The sequence below is a fragment of the Cylas formicarius genome, unplaced genomic scaffold (assembly GCF_029955315.1).
Source record: "Cylas formicarius isolate icCylForm1 unplaced genomic scaffold, icCylForm1.1 PGA_scaffold_8__14_contigs__length_24414737, whole genome shotgun sequence".
Lineage (NCBI taxonomy): Eukaryota > Metazoa > Arthropoda > Insecta > Coleoptera > Brentidae > Cylas > Cylas formicarius.
The window spans coordinates 23187624-23207399 of record NW_026844361.1 but is presented as its reverse complement, the minus strand read 5'-3'; the positions used below and the strand labels follow the sequence as shown (position 1 = coordinate 23207399).

General features: G+C 40.0%; 5 protein-coding genes across 6 annotated transcripts; 3 read left to right on the top strand and 2 right to left on the bottom strand.

The window, feature by feature from the left end:
• Positions 1 to 469: 469 nt before the first annotated feature.
• On the top strand, positions 470 to 8536 carry LOC132706006 (uncharacterized protein CG3556). 2 transcript variants are annotated; one of them, XM_060677038.1, is made up of 10 exons: positions 470 to 654; positions 2927 to 3062; positions 3159 to 3414; positions 4750 to 4889; positions 4943 to 5050; positions 5111 to 5265; positions 6305 to 6506; positions 6657 to 6820; positions 6880 to 7063; positions 7424 to 8536. In XM_060677038.1, exons 2-10 carry the CDS (start codon positions 2972 to 2974, stop codon positions 7483 to 7485), a joined length of 1362 nt encoding a protein of 453 aa, XP_060533021.1. In that variant the 5' UTR covers positions 470 to 654; positions 2927 to 2971; the 3' UTR covers positions 7486 to 8536. The 2 variants fall into 2 exon arrangements, with proteins under 2 accessions (XP_060533021.1, XP_060533020.1); XM_060677037.1 differs by having other exon boundaries at positions 471 to 654; positions 5105 to 5265.
• Positions 8537 to 8714: 178 nt separating this feature from the next.
• On the bottom strand, positions 8715 to 10679 carry LOC132706007 (lysosomal acid phosphatase-like). The gene is made up of 6 exons (XM_060677039.1): positions 10406 to 10679; positions 10256 to 10351; positions 9934 to 10173; positions 9553 to 9862; positions 8965 to 9158; positions 8715 to 8907 (listed from the first exon to the last, which is right to left on the bottom strand). The coding sequence occupies exons 1-6, from the start codon at positions 10496 to 10498 to the stop codon at positions 8767 to 8769; spliced, it is 1074 nt and encodes a 357-aa protein (XP_060533022.1). The 5' UTR covers positions 10499 to 10679; the 3' UTR covers positions 8715 to 8766.
• A 142-nt stretch (positions 10680 to 10821) lies between these two features.
• Positions 10822 to 12695, top strand: LOC132706008 (prohibitin-2). The gene is made up of 7 exons (XM_060677040.1): positions 10822 to 11070; positions 11129 to 11249; positions 11303 to 11528; positions 11581 to 11814; positions 11896 to 11973; positions 12048 to 12144; positions 12433 to 12695. The coding sequence occupies exons 1-7, from the start codon at positions 10938 to 10940 to the stop codon at positions 12543 to 12545; spliced, it is 1002 nt and encodes a 333-aa protein (XP_060533023.1). The 5' UTR covers positions 10822 to 10937; the 3' UTR covers positions 12546 to 12695.
• Positions 12696 to 14929: 2234 nt separating this feature from the next.
• LOC132706005 (glycylpeptide N-tetradecanoyltransferase) lies at positions 14930 to 19771 on the bottom strand. Its single transcript, XM_060677036.1, has 8 exons — positions 19569 to 19771; positions 19135 to 19409; positions 18861 to 19077; positions 17927 to 18043; positions 17658 to 17868; positions 17436 to 17576; positions 17183 to 17365; positions 14930 to 15427 (listed from the first exon to the last, which is right to left on the bottom strand). Exons 1-8 carry the CDS (start codon positions 19658 to 19660, stop codon positions 15185 to 15187), a joined length of 1479 nt encoding a protein of 492 aa, XP_060533019.1. The 5' UTR covers positions 19661 to 19771; the 3' UTR covers positions 14930 to 15184.
• Positions 15435 to 17171, top strand: LOC132706009 (uncharacterized). Its single transcript, XM_060677041.1, has 2 exons — positions 15435 to 16590; positions 16654 to 17171. Exons 1-2 carry the CDS (start codon positions 16326 to 16328, stop codon positions 16920 to 16922), a joined length of 534 nt encoding a protein of 177 aa, XP_060533024.1. The 5' UTR covers positions 15435 to 16325; the 3' UTR covers positions 16923 to 17171.
• Positions 19772 to 19776: the final 5 nt, after the last annotated feature.

Sequence of the window (19776 nt, the reverse complement as noted above, 5' to 3'; positions counted from 1 at the left end):
ATTATAAAAGCAACGAAATTTATCATTAAAAAATTAACTTATTTATATTTATTATGACCATTAATTAATAATTATTCACTGTTTTTTGTTATTTTGTTTTAATAAGGTTGCGCTACAGAAAAACAAGTTAAGAAGCGTAAAAAAAATACTGAAAGCACATTTTTAAATATAAATGTTGGAGTGAGAAGTTAGACTCGCGTTCCGGGACTAACCTAGCTTTTTTTGCGTCAAACGTTCTCCAATCTTTGACAAAAAAACCCGGAAAATAGGCGAAAAGAATTGAACCCAAAGTATTCAAATTTGGTCGGCAAGTAAAACTCGCGAAACTAATAATTTGTTGGTCAAATAAACTATCCTCGATCGTTGAAGGAGGAAACCGGGAGGAAATTTGCGAAAATCGTCGCCGCAGCCACCCCGACGACGCCGGCAGCGCCGCGCGATCGATATAGTTCACGAACGAGGTCCGACTGGCGACGGCCGTCCCGACGTCGAATCTATAGGTGGCGGCGACGCGCACCGCTCCTCATTTGTCCGCCGCCCGAATCCGTAACCGCTTCGTTAGGTCGATACAGACGTCCGTATCGTCAGAGAACGCGTCGCGACGCCCGTGATTTCCCGTCGTACGCAACACGACACCCTGTAATCGCACGTCCGGTAAGTTTCGATATCATTTGCGCCATTTCCGTTCATGAAGCACGTAATCCTCTAGACGCATCTCCAGCCTCCCGACAGACCTATTAATCCATCACATCGAGTTGGCCGCGGACGGCCCACAGATCGTTTTATAATAGTTATCACAGCAGCATTTTTTAAAGAGCCTCTTCTCGTTTTTATGCCACATGTAGTTGACTTCTTTAATAAATATAATTTCACGATATAGTAATAAGTGAGACTACAAATTCGTTATGAAAAAGTGAAATGGACCCCTTCTACAGAAAGGAAAACCGTTTTTCTTTAATAACCCTTAAGCCATTTAAAATTGACTAATTTTACTGTATACATGGTTGCCTATTTGTATTATTTTTATAGACCCTTGAGAATTCGTCCTTGCCCAGTATCATCTATGGGATCGCTGAAGGTCGCGACTTATTGACATGATGTATGTGTGTTGTCCAATCACACGAAAGCACTACATTTTTTCTACACTTCACCCAAATAAGTTAATCTTCATTTTTGTGTATCGATTCCGGCCAATCAACTTTGATCGTTGGTCACTTTCAGCTAAACAGATTTAATTTTTCCCCAAGCCTTTCGGAAGGTATCTTTGCCTAACACCCAATAGCTACTTTTCTGCGTCAATAAGAAACATCCACTTAATCAAATAAGCTTATCTGCAGCAACATAAAATAAGCATGAATATAATGCAAGTTATAGGCAACCAAAACCACACATATAAAGAACAAAATTTAACAAAACTAACTGAAATTAAAGCAGAAAAAAACATCGTTATAAGCGTTATTAATCACTGCAATCACAATAATTAGTATCGGAAGTAATGTCCAAATAAGTATGTTCCTATAGCTTCTAGTGCCGATTGCCGTCTATCGCACTCGTTAATATACCCTCTCGTCGTCATCGCCCTAAAAATAAAAACGCTCCTGCGGCAGGTCAGTGTCACGCTGTAGATGACTCATGTGAATCTATCGTTACGCGTGACTCATATCGTCGTAGTCAAATCAGAATGGCGTATGTAATTTTTCTGGGCTTTTCGGAAATGGAAAAATCTTAGTTCTTAGTCCTTCTGTGTCATTTATAGCAACAAAGCTTTTAGTTATGATTGCTAACACCACCCTCTATCGGGGTTTCGTCAAAGCTGCTGTTTCGATAAGACCCGCTACATAGTTACGGATCCAGGGATGCAAGCTACCGAACTTTTTGATCTGGGCGGAATGTATAAGCCACACTTCCCACTACTAATGTTAATTCTTTTACTTCTAATGGCCAACTGCTAAAGATCATTGGCCCGCATACAAATATTGAAAAACGACTATCCAAAATTCCTGAAGGAAGCTTTTTTCAAAAGGAAAGGGTCCGGAATAATCCATCATTCTCTAAGTGTATTAAGTAAACTTTTAAATAATTAGTCATAAAATGATGACGGTTCCAACAATTATCTGACTCGGGATTTCCGATCCCATCTGGCCTGGATACCAGCGTGAATATGAGAGATCCGGAAACCGACCAATACACCATACAACTCCTTAGTCATTCAAGCAAGCATTGATTCGCAAAACTATAGGTACTAAGCCTTTAACGATTCAATTAAAAAATATACTAAACAAAAATGTTTTAAACAACACAATTTTTCAATCGATTTATAACTTTTTCGAAACAAACGTCCGCCATGTGCAATGGTGCCCTCGAACAATTCAATTCAATGATGCGTTTCACAGATAGCTGTTGGGCACGATTACCAGGATCATTTGCCCATTGCCGACTTCCGTCGAGGAATGCCCTCGAACAATAATAACGTTCTTCTTTTTCTTCTTCGTATTTTTTACTTTTATTGGCTAAGAGTGCTAAGATCACTCGGACACTTACAACTATAGTCCAACATTTTCTTTATAACCTGAATTAAAACAAGTCCATCACTCTCCAAGGGAAACAAAATAATGGAAGATTCATTTCTCTTCAAAACATTTAACCGATAGCAAAAAATAACCTCACCAACCAAACTTGTCAAGATTGCAATATTCGGAAATGTTTAAGCCTTCTTTCAACGTCATCGTGTTGTTGTTTTTTAATTATATTAATTAAATCGAAAGCACTCTTATTGCGAATTGCTAGAAAACCAGTGAAAATTCTCCAATAATGCAGTTGACAGGTCTATTCAAGCGTAGGCATTGTGGACTGGCGACCTTTATTTTGTGGCGGATGCGCCGGACAAACAAACAAGCAAATAAAAAAAAAGTTTTACTGCTTTCAGTAATCTCGCGGCTTGGAAGAGAACCACGCATGAACATCGACGAAGATGTACGTGTCGTGGGTAGCAGCAGTCTTCACTTTGGCAACGTTGGCCTGTTCCGAGGAACTCCGTCCCTCATCGAACTACGACTTTAAAGGTAAATCCCATAAAGGACGACCTTTGAGACCGCACGCCATTTTGGCGTCCTTTAAAGGTCGGAGGCAGCGACCCGTTTAATTGACACGAATTTCAGAAACGACGGAAGCTTCCAAAACTACCACCCAGGTGTCCGACAACGCCGACAAATACGGGACTGGAGTGAAAAAGGCACTGGCGTGGTTGATTACGCAGCGGGGCGACGACTGGGGGTGGAGGAACGACACACCTAAGGTGCTGACGGCCTTGCAACTCGCGGCGGAAGAGGAGGCGGTCGGCCTTAGCCCCGCGCGTCATGAGATCGAGCTGTCTAGCAAACAGATGGAGATCGAAATCGTGATCCTGCTGTGGCGGTAAGCGGGGCGTAAAGAAAAATTGAAAATACATAGCTGGTTTAATAGGCGAATGGCCATAGTATTCTTGCCGACGTGGTTGCACGGAGAAAGTCTTACGTTAATTTAAAGCCCGGCAGACAAGATAAAATTTCTACAAAAATTGCTGTTAAAACTTCGTTAAAATTTCAACTGGGCGTTTTGTCTGGAAGGAGACACGATAAACCTGGTTAGGTATGGTTTGTTCATAGATATAAGAAAGTGACCAATTGCTTTTGAATGGGATTATCCAAGGGTAGTCAATAACATACAATGCAACAAGATTATTACCAAAAGTTTCGGAATTTAAATTCAGGTAAAATTGTGGTCCGTAATAGAATAGTATACTATGCAACAAGTGCGGTAAACGGTATTTGACTCACGAGTTTATACTTTTTCTACGACCGTTAGTTTTTGGGTACATTTTCGCAAAACAACACGAATACATGACGTGGCTGTCAGAATTGACAAACGTCAAAATTCAAATCCGTGCCGTAAAATCCCGGAAATGTCCGCAGTGGCTCGGATTCATGGGAAACGAAACTGATGTGGTAAAGTGACGCTTCCCGCAAGCTAGATCGGTGGGGAATTGGGTATTTTACAGACGGGAGTAGAAAAAATAATTTTATACCTACCTGTGTTTAATATTCTCTGGTTTGGTATACTACTTAGTTTAAGTTTGTTAGTAATCATTTTTATTTCGTGTATAATACAGCGTGTGTTGAATCGTGAGCGAACTATGCAAAATATGTGCGAGTCTAGTGTATCTCAGGAGATGCTCCCGCCCAAATGTAGAAAACACCATTCTATTGATTTTGATTTTGCTCTTATCTCGTAGTTTTCCGAGAATTTATCAAAATTCAACTTGGGCGTAATCTTAAACGATTTTTTTTACAGTAAAGATTCAATTTTTACGTATTTGTATATATAATATGTAATTTTCCTAATAAATGCCTACACAGTTTTGTAGTTGTCTTTGGGAAAATAAATATTATTTATACAGACAGGTGTGTGTTGTCTTCTTACAAAGTAGCAGTACAGTGTTATTGATAATCCTAAATGAATTCTGGTTTATTCAAAAACACTTTCATTTACAGTATCTCTAGAAACAAATTCAAAGACAGATTTAAACTGCCTGAAGGTAACTGTTCTTTTTTTTGTGTATTATATATGGTAGTTTTGTTGTTATTGAATAAATTATAAGTATAGAATGAGAACCTAATTTATCAAAAACAATAACAATACCGTGGAGTTGCCATTGCCATTATAACCACTACTTGGGTGATTTTTGCGATGTAATATCTTATTAAATTTCAGCCACCATGACGTTCCTATCACGCCTCCGCAGCTAGCCAAGTATTGCCTGGCTCTGAGCTCGCTGTGCCACGACCCCAGACAGTTTCACGGGCACGACCTCATCGGTACTTTGCAACACCACGAGGCCACCCACGACCTCGGTAGGTATCGCGTTTTACACCCACGTCGATAAACACCACGACGATTGTTCTAGAGTTCGCTTACGCGACCCTGGCTGCTTGCACCGCTCGGGCTCACGTCAGGAAGAAGCAGATCCGGAGGCTGCTCGACATAGCCAACACCGCCAAGGATCACAACATCGGTAAGCCCACCACCGCCCGCGTTTTCATAAAAGAGTGTTGTTCGCTACTTTTAGATACAGTCGCGATGACAATTTTGGCGCTGCGGTGCATCGTCAAGGATCACCGCCACCGCAACCTGCAGCATTCTCTGCGCAGGCCCAGCATCAGCTTGGCCCGCCAGCAGCAGCCGGATGGCGGCTTCGGCAACGTGTTCAACACCGCACTGGTTCTGCAGGTATACTTTGTCTTTGGGTTTTTACGGCACTTATCTGTCGGTCAAATATTTGATTTGATTTAAATGTTCTATGCGCTTGAAGATACGATTATATGGAGAAAGGTGCCTTATTTTCAAGAAAAATGCCCTTGTAACTGGATTCAAAACAAATATCATTTTGTAGCAGGCGGCTGTGTAATTTTTGAAACCAGTACCTGCGTGACAGTCCGAGCAAAAGTCGTTAATATTTTTTGCAGACAACAGCAAGCAATTTGGCCTTAATCAATCTTCTAATGCAGCGTGAATTGTGCGGACGCGTTTTCTTTTATTCGAAGGCGTTTTTCTGTCAAGGATGGAACGGCTAATAGTTATATTGGTTTCATCTCCTTCTAGCTTCGTTGAATTGAAAAGTTAAAGTTTCTTGTTTCATAAATCCTCCACTTACAAAAAAACAATAACTTTTCCTGGTCCGGCGCTAAACTTAATGAATTCTCTACACCAAGAATGAACTAGTGCTTTTCGAAAAGCACGGCAAAATGCACTGGCCGTTGTAATTATGGAGGAAGGTCCTTCAAAATTTCAAGATGATATACTTTGAGACACACTTTACTTGCGTGTGGTTACGCCTTTAGTCCCACGGTCACACTATCGTTACCAGCTAGTTCCGAATTAATATTGATTCAGATTGTATCCCATCACGTTTCATTGAAAAACGTTAATCGACAGAGTCAAAGACCAGTCATTACTCGATTTGGGATATAACGCGTGGTCGGACTTTTATTCACTAGGTCGCTTTTATAGTAAAGGCGTAACCCCACGTCAATCGAATTCTGTGCGTCTAAAATTTGCTTCGGGATTGATCAAATCCGGTAGGGTTCCAATTCGACGCCGTTAATAGTTATCGATTATTGTCGTCCTAAAAATCCCACCATTAACTTCGAGTACACGTGAAATTGCTTTGCGTGTGGTACCGCCTTTATTCCGACCTCCTGCTTTCCTGACAAAGGCGTAATACGAGGTCCGTTCCTATTTCAAATTTCGCGTTTGCACGGATCCCCAGGCCCTGCAAGACCTGCACGAGCTAAACTCGCACTGGAACAAAACTGCGGCCAGAGCCTACTTAGAGTCGAGGCAAGATCCTGACGGCGCTTTCACCGATCCCGGTCTGACGTCAGACGTTATCCTGGCACTGTCCGAAAGGAGTCTAGGAGTGATTCGCAACATGGACTGCGGCCGACACGATAGCGATTACGAGAATAACGGTAACCACCGATCTATATACAAACGATGTTTTTACATGGGTTGACTGCGTTATCTAAAGTCAAAGCTACGTAAAGCAAGTTGTCCTAGGGGACCTTAGTTTAGGCAGCGGTGGTTTGCAATTAATTTTCACGGAACATATTTTTTTGCAGTCGAAATCGATGGTCTGACAAAATCGCTATCGTCGCATGGAAACGACAGCGAAATACGAAACGTCACCGTGACGTATACGCTCTGGGTAGGCTCCAATGTGACGGAAAACTGCACGACCACCATAACCGCACCAAGAAATACGTCTTTCTATACAATAATGCAAGTGAGTAGTCCACGAGGACGATAAAAGTCCACTCGATTTAACTGACGTTTCCGTCGCAGATGGCGATGGACATGGATCCTCACTTTGCGTTTGAGGCTTCCGAATGGCCCAATGGCCATTACGTGCATACTTTGGCCGGTTACAAAGAAGAGCCGATGGGTTACCACTATTGGTTGCTCTATAGATTGCCAGAGTTGCCAGATCCTTCCGCTCCGCCAGCCAATCAGCTGGTCGCACCTGTTGGTACGTTGGTAACTTATTGAAAATGACCGTTGGAACCACTATGGTAAAAATTAATGCGCCCCATGCGGCATTGATATTTTCGTTGCACTTTCTGAACAATGATTTCCACACACTTAACTCGTTCTCCCAGAACATTTAACGAAATCTATTCATATTTTGCAGTAAAAATGTCACATCCAAACTTACTGGCGGTACGTCAGCGGCAATGTTGATGCTGCAAGCTCATTGGTTAAAAACGAAATGGATCTTCCTAAAAGTTTATTCATAGTTGCTTGATAAGTTTCTCTATATTTCTAGAAGTTATATGGTTGGAACATATTTTTTTTACATTAAACTAATTAACGAAGTCGTGCGTTTCAGGTGTGGACGACTTGCTGATCGAAGAAGGGGATCACTATCTGTTCTGGTACAAGAAGCTCTAAAGTGAACCGTGGACGCATGCACGTAACAGAACGCAATAATAAAAACAACCCCCTTACGTTTGCGACAGTTTCTCGGGTCTACATATATTTTTTTTAGGCAAACGCTTACGTTTTTTTCTCTTCCCAATTTTTGCGACGAACTACCCTTCTCTAGCGTTTTTGTCATAAAATATTCAAAATGGCTAAAAGCTTCAACGTTTTAAAATACGGACAAAACTATTTTAAATTGAGCTTCGCAGACAAAGCAAAAAAAATTAAGGTCATTTTAACTTTTTATTGATAAAAATAAAACCAACAATAAATTATTTCTTTTACACAAATACAAGTGAGGTTAGGCTACGGAACATAACACGTAATCTGGAATAATTTTGTATGGTGTTTGAGCAAATATTCCAAATTATTCTTCGCCAAAATTCAGTAGTAGCTCCGCGACGAGCTCGGACGTAACTACCTACAGGGTGACGCTAATGATTTAGTTTAAGCGTATTAAAACTATGGGTTGACGTTTTCAGCTTTAGTTCGATATAGATTCATGTTCTAAATATGTATCTGACTTTATTATGGATGCTTTTCGGTCATTATCCGAAACTTGCATAATCGCCCTAATTTCGCTATGAATTTACATATTCACGACGCGCAGATAAATGTATTCAGGTTTACGTGTGATTTTCGTTCGATGAGTATTAATGTGTGTCTTAAAAGTTAACGATATCAAGTAGGTACGGATATTCTGATGTCTCCACGCTTACGAGAAATAATATACAAAAAAGCCAAGACGGCAAGTAAGGTTAATAAGTCAAGAACGAGTAAACAAACACACAAGAAAACTAAACAATAATTCGCCAAATTGCATTATCGCAGACAATACCCATAAGGATACTTTGTTCGGTGTGTATTTTTTCGGTAGCTTAGTAATTCGTTGTTGACTGGCGTTGTTGAACATTTTGGATGATTATTTTTACTATAATTACGGATACTTTCGGCTTTCGGTTTAACGTGATTAATAAAAATAGGTTATGTACTATATAATGAATAAACATTTTTAAGTTCAGAGTGGCTTTTTGTTCTTTGCGAGGAGTTTCGCAACCTATTTCCAAGCCTTAAGTCGCTTCCTAAGATGTTTCGTCTATAAATGCACACATTTTTACGCTAGGCGATGAATTATAATTTTAAGAGTAGGTAACCTTTGCCAGGTATGTTTTAATTTACAACTACCGAAAATCAAAATACAATCCACTTTTAAATCATTTATTGGTAAATATGAAAAATTCCCTTCAGTTCCTACCCGTTACATTCATTTTCCCAGTCTTGAGGAATGATTTCACTTAGACTGCTCTCGAAATCATCTAGTAGGCACGGATTTGCGCAAAACTCGAGTTGCTGTTCCTGGGGCAACCCTTCCCAATATTCTTTATACAAAACCTCGAATATCAAACCATTTCCTTTATAACGCCAGACCTCCCTTTAGAGCGAACTCACCTTGATGCTTCGGTCAGAATAAATCTCGAAATGCAACGAGGACCCGTACTTAGGTTTGATTGTATCGGTCAAATTTAGAGCCCTCATTACTTGCACTATTGTCAAATCGTGTCCCGAATAGATGTTAATGAGTGGCACTTTTGCATCGACAGCCGCCTTCCGCATCAAATCCACAATTGTTTTTAAAAGCGGGCCTGAAGGAAATTAATAAATTAAAAACCTGCTGTCATTTAATGCCTGACTTACAGGGCGAAGAAATTCATCAATAAATTCAAATCAAGTTTCCCATAGACACATATATCTAAATTCACAGGTTAGAATTTATTTGTTAGCATTTTGAGGTTTCCTTATTGTTTTTCTGCGAAAGCTGTTCAAAATAAGAGGCAAACTAATTGTAAGAATAAAATTAACAGAAAAACTTCTCATGTTGGCACCAACTGGCATTCCTTTAACTGTCATGAGTTGGTACCTCCTGTGTTTTTGGACGAATGACAGTCTGTGTCAATTTGTTGAACTTGTTTATGAGTATATTCATGAATTTATTCTCAACGCAAATCAAGCGCGGAACACAAGTGATTTCCGACAGACCCGCCTTCATTTTTTTCATAAATTCCGTTTCGGAGTACAGAGCCAAATTTCGTGCTGCCAGTTCCTTCATTGAGGCCATAAGAGTAGAGTTAATCCAACTTGGCAGAGCCAAGTTATTCTGTTGTTCGATTTCCAGAGTGTTGTACAAAGATTCGACGATACCTATGTCAGTAACAGGCATGCCCGTGCATTGGGATAGATACTCGAATAAAATCCGATTTTGTGAATTCATATCCGCCACCTTCCGCGAGTTTGCAACTTCCGCAAATGCGCGGTCATATTTTTTGCAAGCTCGTTTCATTGCAATCGACTAACGGGGAAAGTGACCCTTAGAAATCGACGAAAAACTTTCACAGTAAAAGATTGATCGTAGCAACTTACATTGTCCAAACTTCTTGGTAAATAATGAATTGGAACGGGCTGCCATAACAAATTATCGTTCCAAACCTGTTCGTCTTTAGGAGGATACATTCCGGCCGCAACTAATTCAGCGCTCATTAAGCATCTGTCAGAGTAACTGCTCGTAAAATTGACCTCTTGGGGCCAGTAATAAGGGGACAAGAATGGGGAATAGTAGGCCCTTAAGTTTTGGCCTAGTGAATACATTTGTCGTTTGCCCTCCTAAAAAATAGTTGGATAATATCTCGTTATATTAGGAATCCATTTTTTAGATTGTAATGTGGGTGTTATGAGCCCTACCTACCGTAGTCAAATGTCCCCATCCTCCGGGCCATTTGTAATTGATATAAGGATCGTTGGGGTACGTTTCTGTGGGGGCTCGGGCGCCGTGTCTGAAAATCTGCAATTTTCGTTGGCTATCGCGATGGTTGATGCCAACACCTAAGATTCTTACCACGTGAATTTGCTTAAGAGATTTATTGGAGTCGGACGCGTGACAGTTGAAAATCACAAATATTAACCAAATTTTACAGTGTTTGGTACACATGGTGCTAATTTTTTATTAAGAGATTTTGAATAGCCTGTTTATTTAAATAGCGTGAACTTTTTTAAAAAAAAAACACAGATCGCAAAATTGTCTGTTGTGCTCTCAATTTATGGCTTTGGAATCATGAACCATAGAATTTGTATTCTCTGAATCTGAATTTGGTGGAAGGCCTGAATATATTGTGAAATCCATAAATTTAATATCCCACGAGTTTTTAACAAAAATTAATAAATACTTGGAACAGATTACGTAATTTAATATTTACCAATGTAAAATTCGAAAATAGGGAAAAGGAAAAAGCATAGTATAATTTTGACAGATAAAATTTAGACAGACGATCCGCATGTGTTCGTATGGTTCTTGGAAGATTTTAGTTTTCGGCGTTTGGTTAATTTAAGTTCGCCGCGTTCTTTTTTTTCTTTCGATAACATCGTAGACGATGGCACAAAGTAAGTTCAACGATCTGGCCAGTAAATGGGGCAAAGGGGGCCCTCCCGGATTAGGTTTAGGGATGAAACTGTTGGCCGTCGGCGGAGTCGCTGCTTACGGGATCTCTCAATCCATGTACACAGGTATTTTTGTAATTTTGAAATTCAGCTACCAGGTGACCCACGAAACGTGTTTTTGTAGTCGAAGGCGGCCACAGGGCGATCATGTTCAACAGGATAGGTGGTGTACAAAAAGAGATATACACTGAAGGTTTGCACTTTCGCATACCCTGGTTTCAGTATCCCATTATTTTCGATATTCGGTGAGATCATCGGTGATTTCCGGTAACCTTCACGAGTTTGAGTACTTTTGTAGGTCGAGACCGAGAAAAATTTCTTCCCCTACTGGTTCCAAGGATCTGCAAATGGTAAACATTTCTCTCAGGGTCTTGTCCAGGCCAAACGCCAGCCAACTACCCATCGTTTATCGGCAATTGGGGCTAGATTATGACGAGAAGGTGTTGCCTTCCATTTGCAATGAAGTACTCAAATCTGTAGTCGCCAAGTTTAATGCTGCCCAGCTGATTACCCAAAGACAGCAGGTATTTTGCTGACATATTTGAAAGCGGACATAAATCTGGCATTTTCGGTTAGGTATCCTTGTTAGTGCGTCGTGAACTGGTGGAACGGGCCCAGGACTTCAACATCATCCTCGATGACGTTTCGATCACGGAATTGTCGTTCGGCAAAGAGTACACGGCAGCCGTCGAAGCCAAGCAGGTGGCGCAACAGGAGGCGCAAAGAGCTGCGTTTGTGGTCGAACGAGCCAAGCAGGAACGCCAGCAGAAAATTGTCCAAGCGGAAGGTGAAGCGGAGGCAGCCAAAATGATATCCTTTTTTTCGTTTTATCTTTTATTTTACTGCTGTCGAAACTACTTGTTTTGCTTGTTTTTCTTAACTGACAGTTACTTGGGTGAGGCCATTTCGAGAAATCCCGGTTACTTGAAGCTGAGGAAGATCCGAGCGGCTCAGAACATTTCGAGAACGGTGAGTTTATACCCTAACCTCAATTCGCGAACTTTCTGGTCGCGTTCGCTTGCATAGCCAACTCCCTTTTTCAGATCGCCAATTCTCAAAATCGGGTGTACTTAAGCGGCAACAGCTTGATGTTGAACATTTCGGATAAAGAGTTCGACGACCAGAGCGACAAGTTAAAAAGTAAGAGCTAGGAGGGAAATACGGAACGCGTTTTAGTCGTTTATTTCTTACGAATCATCGGCATGATCGTTTAGGGCCAGATTTCCAATTAAACCGAATATTTCCGAAAATTGTCGCCATTTCTTGTGTAAAATATTCGTTAATAAATTGTTTCTATGATTATTTTGTTTATTTCGTCTTGAAAAGAAAAAAAAAAACGAAAAATGGTAAACAAAATTTTTTAGAAAAATCGCCACTTTGAGAGTAAAATTTTGTTAATTATTTTTCGTTTTTTTTTTCTCTTTGTAGGTGACGAGGAAGGCGCGAAATTTGACGCGCTGATGGAAGAATCACGCGATTTCTCCGTCATGCAGCTGTCGCAGTTCGCAGCGGACCGAATCTCTCCCAAAAATTTCAAGTAAAACGAAAAAAAAAAGAGCATTTGTCGCGGGCGATCGGTTGCCATAGATTTATATATTTTTTAAATAAAATCACATTTTAAACTGGAAAAAAACGCAATAGAAAAAGCAAAACACGCACTTGTAGAAAATAATTATCCCATAATCTTAATTAATAATATCTTTAATAAACGTACCAACAAATTTTATAATAACGTAAACAAAAATCAACATCAAAATCCTCAAAGAAAATATATATCGCTACCATATATACCTGCATTATCAGAAAAACGCCAAGCCATTTTCAAGGAACACAACGTTCAAATAGGACACAAAAGTTATAATTTACAAAAAACTTTTCCCTTCACTAAACTCAAAGCAAAAATTCCAGTTGAAAGAAGAAGTAATATAGTAAATTCCATGCTCTAATTGCGACAGTGTATATATAGGACAAACAAGCCAATATTTAAAAAATAGAATCAACGGACATAAGTATGACAAAAAAAAACAAAACAGCTCTTCAAAATTTTCAAAAAGTTAAAGTCCTACTAACAGAACCTAACAACAAAAAAAGAGAACTTTATGAAAGTATAGAAATCCAAAAAATCAATTAATTACAAAACCGATTCTAAAAACCTTAACAAAATATATTATTCAATTTTAAACTAACACAATAAAAAAACACGCGTACCTGTTTTGCATGCCATTCCAATCCGTATAAAATATTCGCTGACAAATTATATTTATTTTTAATATATTAACACAACGTCAAATGTCAACTGTTATATATGTCATCTATACAAAATAAGAATATTTTGAAAAAGATGACTACTATAATTATATATATATTATAAATTATATACTATAAATTATATATAAATACTTGAAAATATTTATTCCGGGATATCATCCGTTCGCTTGTTGAACTCAGACTGGAATCCTGCAGACGTTTCGCCAAAATGTTACTTGGCATCTTCAATACTCTCCCTTCGAAAACACTTCGAACACTGGAAGGTTATCGGCGATGCGTGCGGTATATATAACCTACGCCGAAGGTGGTAACGGTGCTGCTTCTGCGGGAGGGGAGACGGCTCCGCCCGCCGCATTGTCGCGTTTATTTCGTCCGATCGTAGTTGCGATGTCCCCGTTGGCTACTGTGTATCGCCCGGCCGTTTGATTATCGTTTTCCACGTATTGGATAAATGCAGAGCGTCGTCTCTCGTATTTAGGTGTCCGTACTTTTCTATCTCGATGGCCTCTCATATAATCCTGGTCCTAAAATCAGAAATGTTAGCAATTTGTTTACAAACGCCGAAATCAATCTTATGGTCGGTCTGGTGTTGGTGCCGATGTTGTTTGTTTATTTCTTATGGCCAATCGATGTTCCCCGAGCCTGGCAGAAATCCTCGTATTGGTCTGTCCCACGATCATGCAGCTCGACTTGAAAAAAAATTGAGGTTAATTCTACATGCGCATGCGTGACATTTAAAATTTAGCTTTTAACCAATGGCACCTCTAATTACAAATTATAAATAAAACCTTTCGGCATTTAATAAATTTTTACGTTACGTGTTTCCGGTGGGTAAAGTAGGGAACGCGTTGTTCCGCAGACGAAAAATGGCTGCCGTCCTAGAAAAGCGTTATTGCAAATCAGTTCTTTACCATCGCGTTCCGTCGTCGATGGTAAATCAAAGCCAATGAAAAGTAAAAATCGAAAAGTACAGACGGCAAGAATTTATTTCCGTAGGAACGACTGAACGAATTCGAATCTCCCTAATTGGTTGGCGTCCATTTACAGGTATGTTCGCTCTACGCTCCTGTATTTTACTTTCAAAAATACAACGCGACCCACAACGGAACAAATATCTGGGTCCGTAACGGGCTATTGCCATGTTTCAATTCCTTTCGGAAATAATTAGCTAAATTCAACAAAATTTGCAGGGCATCATAATCTTAATAACAAAAATAAAGTGTGACTTACCGCCTAAGTCTGTGTGAATGTGCTGCCATCTAGCGGATGTCCAGAACCCGATACGTTTTTACAATAACAGGGAAAGCATGTGCATTATTCGGTGATAGTGTTGTAAGTTTGACAGTTCCGTCGAGACTCTCGAAGTGATAGAGCGTGACAAAAAACGTACGCTGTTGTCGCGAGATTAAATAAAAACCTGTTTGGGGTCCCACATCCGTGAGGCGGGGAAAGGAAAAATAGAAGACGTCGTAACGCTTGGCAAGTCCATTTACCAACAAGATGGTTGCCCCACAGATAATGGTAGGACAGTTTCTGAGTGCCACGTTTCCAAATTGCACAATAATTAGATAGATTTAGCACCAAATGGTTTTTCTTTGGGGTTACGTCGGTACATAATAATAATAAAGCTTGCAGTTTTACATAAAAAAAACTCCGGTTTAATCTCGTTAACTGTCTTTTAATTCAACAAAATAAAACATGACGGTTTATAGGCATCGATCGCCCGTCTATGGTACAAACACAAACTAAACACGTACGAGCCATTAATACAAAGTGCACTTTATTTCGCTTACTTTCACTTAAAACGTTACACCGGCGGGGGGTAATCGGGGGGGCCTCCCCCCACCCTGCCACGCCCATTTTACCCGGAAAACGACAAATTACTCTGCGGTGCATAGTACATAACGAACTACTACTGCAAGACGAGCCCGATTTGTGATGGCCCCATCGGCGGACATTTCCAATTGTACAAGTAGTACTGCAGTTTGCCGTCACCGATGCCGAACTTGAGCGTTTCGAGGAACTCTCCGTTGTTCATCAGATCCAGCGCGTTAAACACGTCGAAACCGAGCTGCTTCGCCGATATTAGGGCGTCCTGCATCAGGTCGATCCACGGCGTAGTCGTACCGCCGACGTTGTAAAAACTGTAAGCCGCCTGCAAATTAAAAAAAATAAATAAAGCTAGAAAATAAAACTTGGTAATAATAGCATAAAAAGAACAAAACAAATTCATTCAAAATGGAAATAAAAGGAAGTAATAATAAAAAACGAATTAAGTAAAAATTAAAGTAAATTATCGCTCGGCTTGTGTATTTCCTCAGTCCATGGTCACTTTTGCTTCACACACCAAAGTCCACTCTTGAGACTTTGCCAAAAGAAGCAATCCCACTTCTGATGTATACTGTTTTCAATGTAAAGCAAGGTCACAAGAATCTTTATTAGAGAACTTGTGATCCGTCGGCGATCGACATCTAGTCCCTATACTAAGAAAACAACATCAAGCAAGGATGGAAGTGATCGCCTAGAGCCACATGCGGCCCGCGAACAGATTTTGTCCGGCCCGCGGAGAGCTTGTATACTTGAAAGAAAAATCTACTAGAGATTAGATGTTGTTTATAGCAAATAAATTTAGTTTACTGAAGTAATCTATCTTTACGTTGAATATTAATTAATATGACATCTACATTGATATGGTCATGGGCTAACTACTCATAACATTGTTGTAGGTTATTATATACTAACCAACAAATTATTGAAATGAATTCAACCAACATTTTATACATTTTAAATAAAAAAATAACTTATAACAAGCATAATGACATATGAAATTCTAATGAGATTTACATAATTGTGATTTTCCACTGACAATAGTTTGTAGTTGTGGGCTAATTTTACTTGTACCAATATTAAAAGAGATTTAAGATGCCCATCAGTCAATTTAGATCTGTAGACATTTTTTGTGTACTTCATTTTGGAAAAGGTCTTCTCACACAGATAAGTAGTACCAAAAACTGACGGACTGATTCAACTTTTTTTATCACCGGCGACAATTAATGATAATATTGTTTTGGCCCTTAGAATTTCTTGGCGTGATCAATATGGCCCTAAGGCTGAAAAGTTTGGAGACCCCTGCACTAATGGATTGTGTTGACGACCTAACTACATTTTCCAATTGTTTTAAAAAAGCCGGTTTTGGTCAGTATTCTGAATGGGAAGAAGAAGATGAGGTTCAATTGACTTTCCAAAGTGAACGCCTGAAAGAAAAGAGTGAAGAAATCCAAATAGGAATCGAGTTTAAAGCTTGGACAAACATTAGAGGTATAGCAGGAGGTAGCACCATGAACGATATTATACATGTGGATGAGGATATTGTTACTTCAGAGTTTCCTACTGATGAAGATATTATCGAGTCCTGCAGATCCGAACCGGTACAGTTAAACATCGAAGATGACCGGGAAAGTGACACGATGGAGGAGGAATTGGAAGACGATTCCCAGCAACCACCTTCAAATGAATTGGTTGAAAATTCGTTGATTGTCTTGCGTTCCTATTTGAAAACCAGTGAACAATTGAAGCTTTTGTTGAAAACCAAAATAAGAAATCCGGGTCGTCAGTCACAAATAACTGACTTTTTTCCAGTGAAACAGTAAACTTTAATCTGTACATATATATGTATGTACATATATTATGTAAATACATACATATGTACTACTACATGTTTCATAATTTTCGTTTTTTATTCAAAAACCATAGATATTAGGGCGTTTATGTAACGTATAACCCATTTTTAAAAATGAATGAATAAATGCTCATTCACAAAAAGGTACATGCATTTGTAGTTTTTTATTGATAACTCGAAATTTTCGTGTGTTAAATCTCAGTTCGACTGTATGCGGTTGAGTATGCTCACCTTCAAGCTCTTATGCACCGGGTGATGCATAACGCTGCTCGGCAAAGTGTAGTAGCTCACGAAGTCGGTGATGCGACCCCCGTTCTCCACCACAAAACTGTCTATGATGTTGGGCCGGGGCAGGAACCAATGCACGAAGTCTTCTTTGGTAAATTCGGGCGCCAGGTCGAACTTCTTGAGGTACTACCCGTTCGAAATTAACGAAATTAATAAAAAAAAAAATTGAGGAAATCTCCCCCCCCCCCCATCTCACCTCTTGCATCAGTTTGTGGGTCTCGTCCACGTCCTCTGCCTTCATCTTTCGGAAACCCGGTGTCTTCGGCTGATCCGGCAGCTTATACAACTTCAGTGTGCGCTGCATCGTCATGTTGCGCGACAAGTGTGAAAACTTAACCTAAAAAAAAAGACATTCGTTCTGTCAAGATCAACCGAAGGTCATTGACAAAGAAAAGGCGTAATCGTTTTTTAGACTTGCCTCGATCAGTTTTTTCGGGTTTAAAGACCTGTGCCAATAAGTACAGGTTGACACTGGTTTCGGCAACACTATGCCAGCCGTGTAGACCGCTTGAAAGATGCCCTGCAGGTGGACTCGACGCGTGATCTCTCGGATGAGAACGGGCGCCACCCGTTTTGACCTGAGCTTCTTGTGCACGCAGAGGAAGTTGATTTCGACCATCCGCTGGCTCCTGAAAAGTACTGGGTGCGATTAAGGGCGCCGCGCACCTACAGGTGGAATTATTTTACTTGGTGTAGATGTTGAGGGTGGCTGGTATGGCCGATATAAATCCGACCAGTCTGCCGCTCTTGACCACCCTCACGCCGCAATGCCAGTCCTTTTTCCACCCCGGCGGCTGCAGCGCCCTGCCCAAATCCACTTTAGTAACACAGATTAATGGAAATTGTGCTGAATGAAAATTTTTTTTTTTTGGATTTCCTTGGTCTCTATTATTTACCATTTTTATACTATTTAGACCAGTTAAATACTTCCAGTCGTCGTCCAACACCACAAAACATCATCAAAACCTTGGTTTATAAAGCTCTCAGTTCAGAAATTACATTAAAAATAGAAGTCGAAAATGTCAACCTTTACAAGTTTGTGGGAAAAACGAAATACACCCTACCCTACCCTACTTCCTATATTATCCTGCCATCAGAAGGACACGCCATAAGTATTCTGTATATTGATATATTGTAAGTACCTGGAAGTGAGTTAGCGAAGTCAAAAACACCTCTATTTCTTAAATATTTCTTAGATTAAGTGGCCAAAAAATATTGACACACACAATTCAGGAAATTAGCTCAAAATGTTGCTTTAATAACCATTCTCAAATAATAAAAATGTTTGGAAACCATCTCAGTACCAACAAAGTCAGCGCGGACCGGGCCATAGGAAATTTCAATAACCTTATTTGGGATTAATTAGATTAAAATAACCAAAATGACCACTTATTTTTTCATTTTTACCACTTTTTGGACTGTAGCAACTACAAATAGGAGTTTTTCGTTTCCTGCGGTTTTTTTTTTACATCTGGTAATGTTTGTGTTATATGGTATTAAATGCTTTATTTTTCATAAAATTTATATTTCTCAAAAACAAGATGAAAGAGACAAACATTTTTTGTCACTTTATCCGAAAAAAATGTGGGTTAGTTAATATAGGGTTAAACAAGATCCTTACCATTTTAAAAACTCAGGCTGATAATCGAATCGGAACATTGAGTCGTCATCTTCGACATAATTCTCATTCAAGAGTGTGTACAGCTCTTTCAAAACGAGGGGCTCATCCAAATTGAGAGTGTCCCACATGAAACCGTCCGGCAACGAATAGGACTCCGCCCTAATCTCGCCCATCTCCTTGTCAGGCTCTATCGCTTCATTGGCAGTTATCTTTTCATCTGAAAACGACCCGTCAAGTTTACATATTGAATGACTCCGTCAGATAATTTCAATACCCATTTTCGGTACAGGTTGGGTATTCCAGAACTGGTAGTTCTTCTTCAGCGCTTCCTCGGGCGTCTTGGCTGGTTTTTGGGACATAGTAAACACCTCCATCGCAGCCTTTAGGTCCCTTATGGAAATTGTGTTCAGCGGGCTCGTCGCACTATTGTTCATTGTCATCGCGTTGTCGTCCACGTTTTGCATTTGCGGCACCACTTCCCTAGTGGCGGTGTCGCTGTCCTCCCTCTTCTCGTCGGACTTTTTCTTGTGCCGGTTCCTTTTTTTAGAACTACGCAAACGCTAATTAGAGTAGAGTTTCTCGAACTATATGCAATATTCGTATAAAAAATGGTATCGTTGAAAACATAGAAGTCCTATAGTGGAAAACATAATCCCACAATCGTGGGCACTTTTACACACGTTTTTTTTTTAATTGTAATGCGCGTACCTCTTGATTGGAGCATGGTTTTCCACATTGCCGTCTACTGTCGAATTACTTTCAGCCTTATCCGGTAAAATGCCCTTCAATTTTTCCGACATTTTACCAATTCACTAATGGGGTGACGGTTGACGGCCGCCCGAATGACAAGGCAGACGTCGGGGACCACTGACCACCGAAACGCGCTCCGCGGTCCGCGTCCCGAGTGTCACGTCCG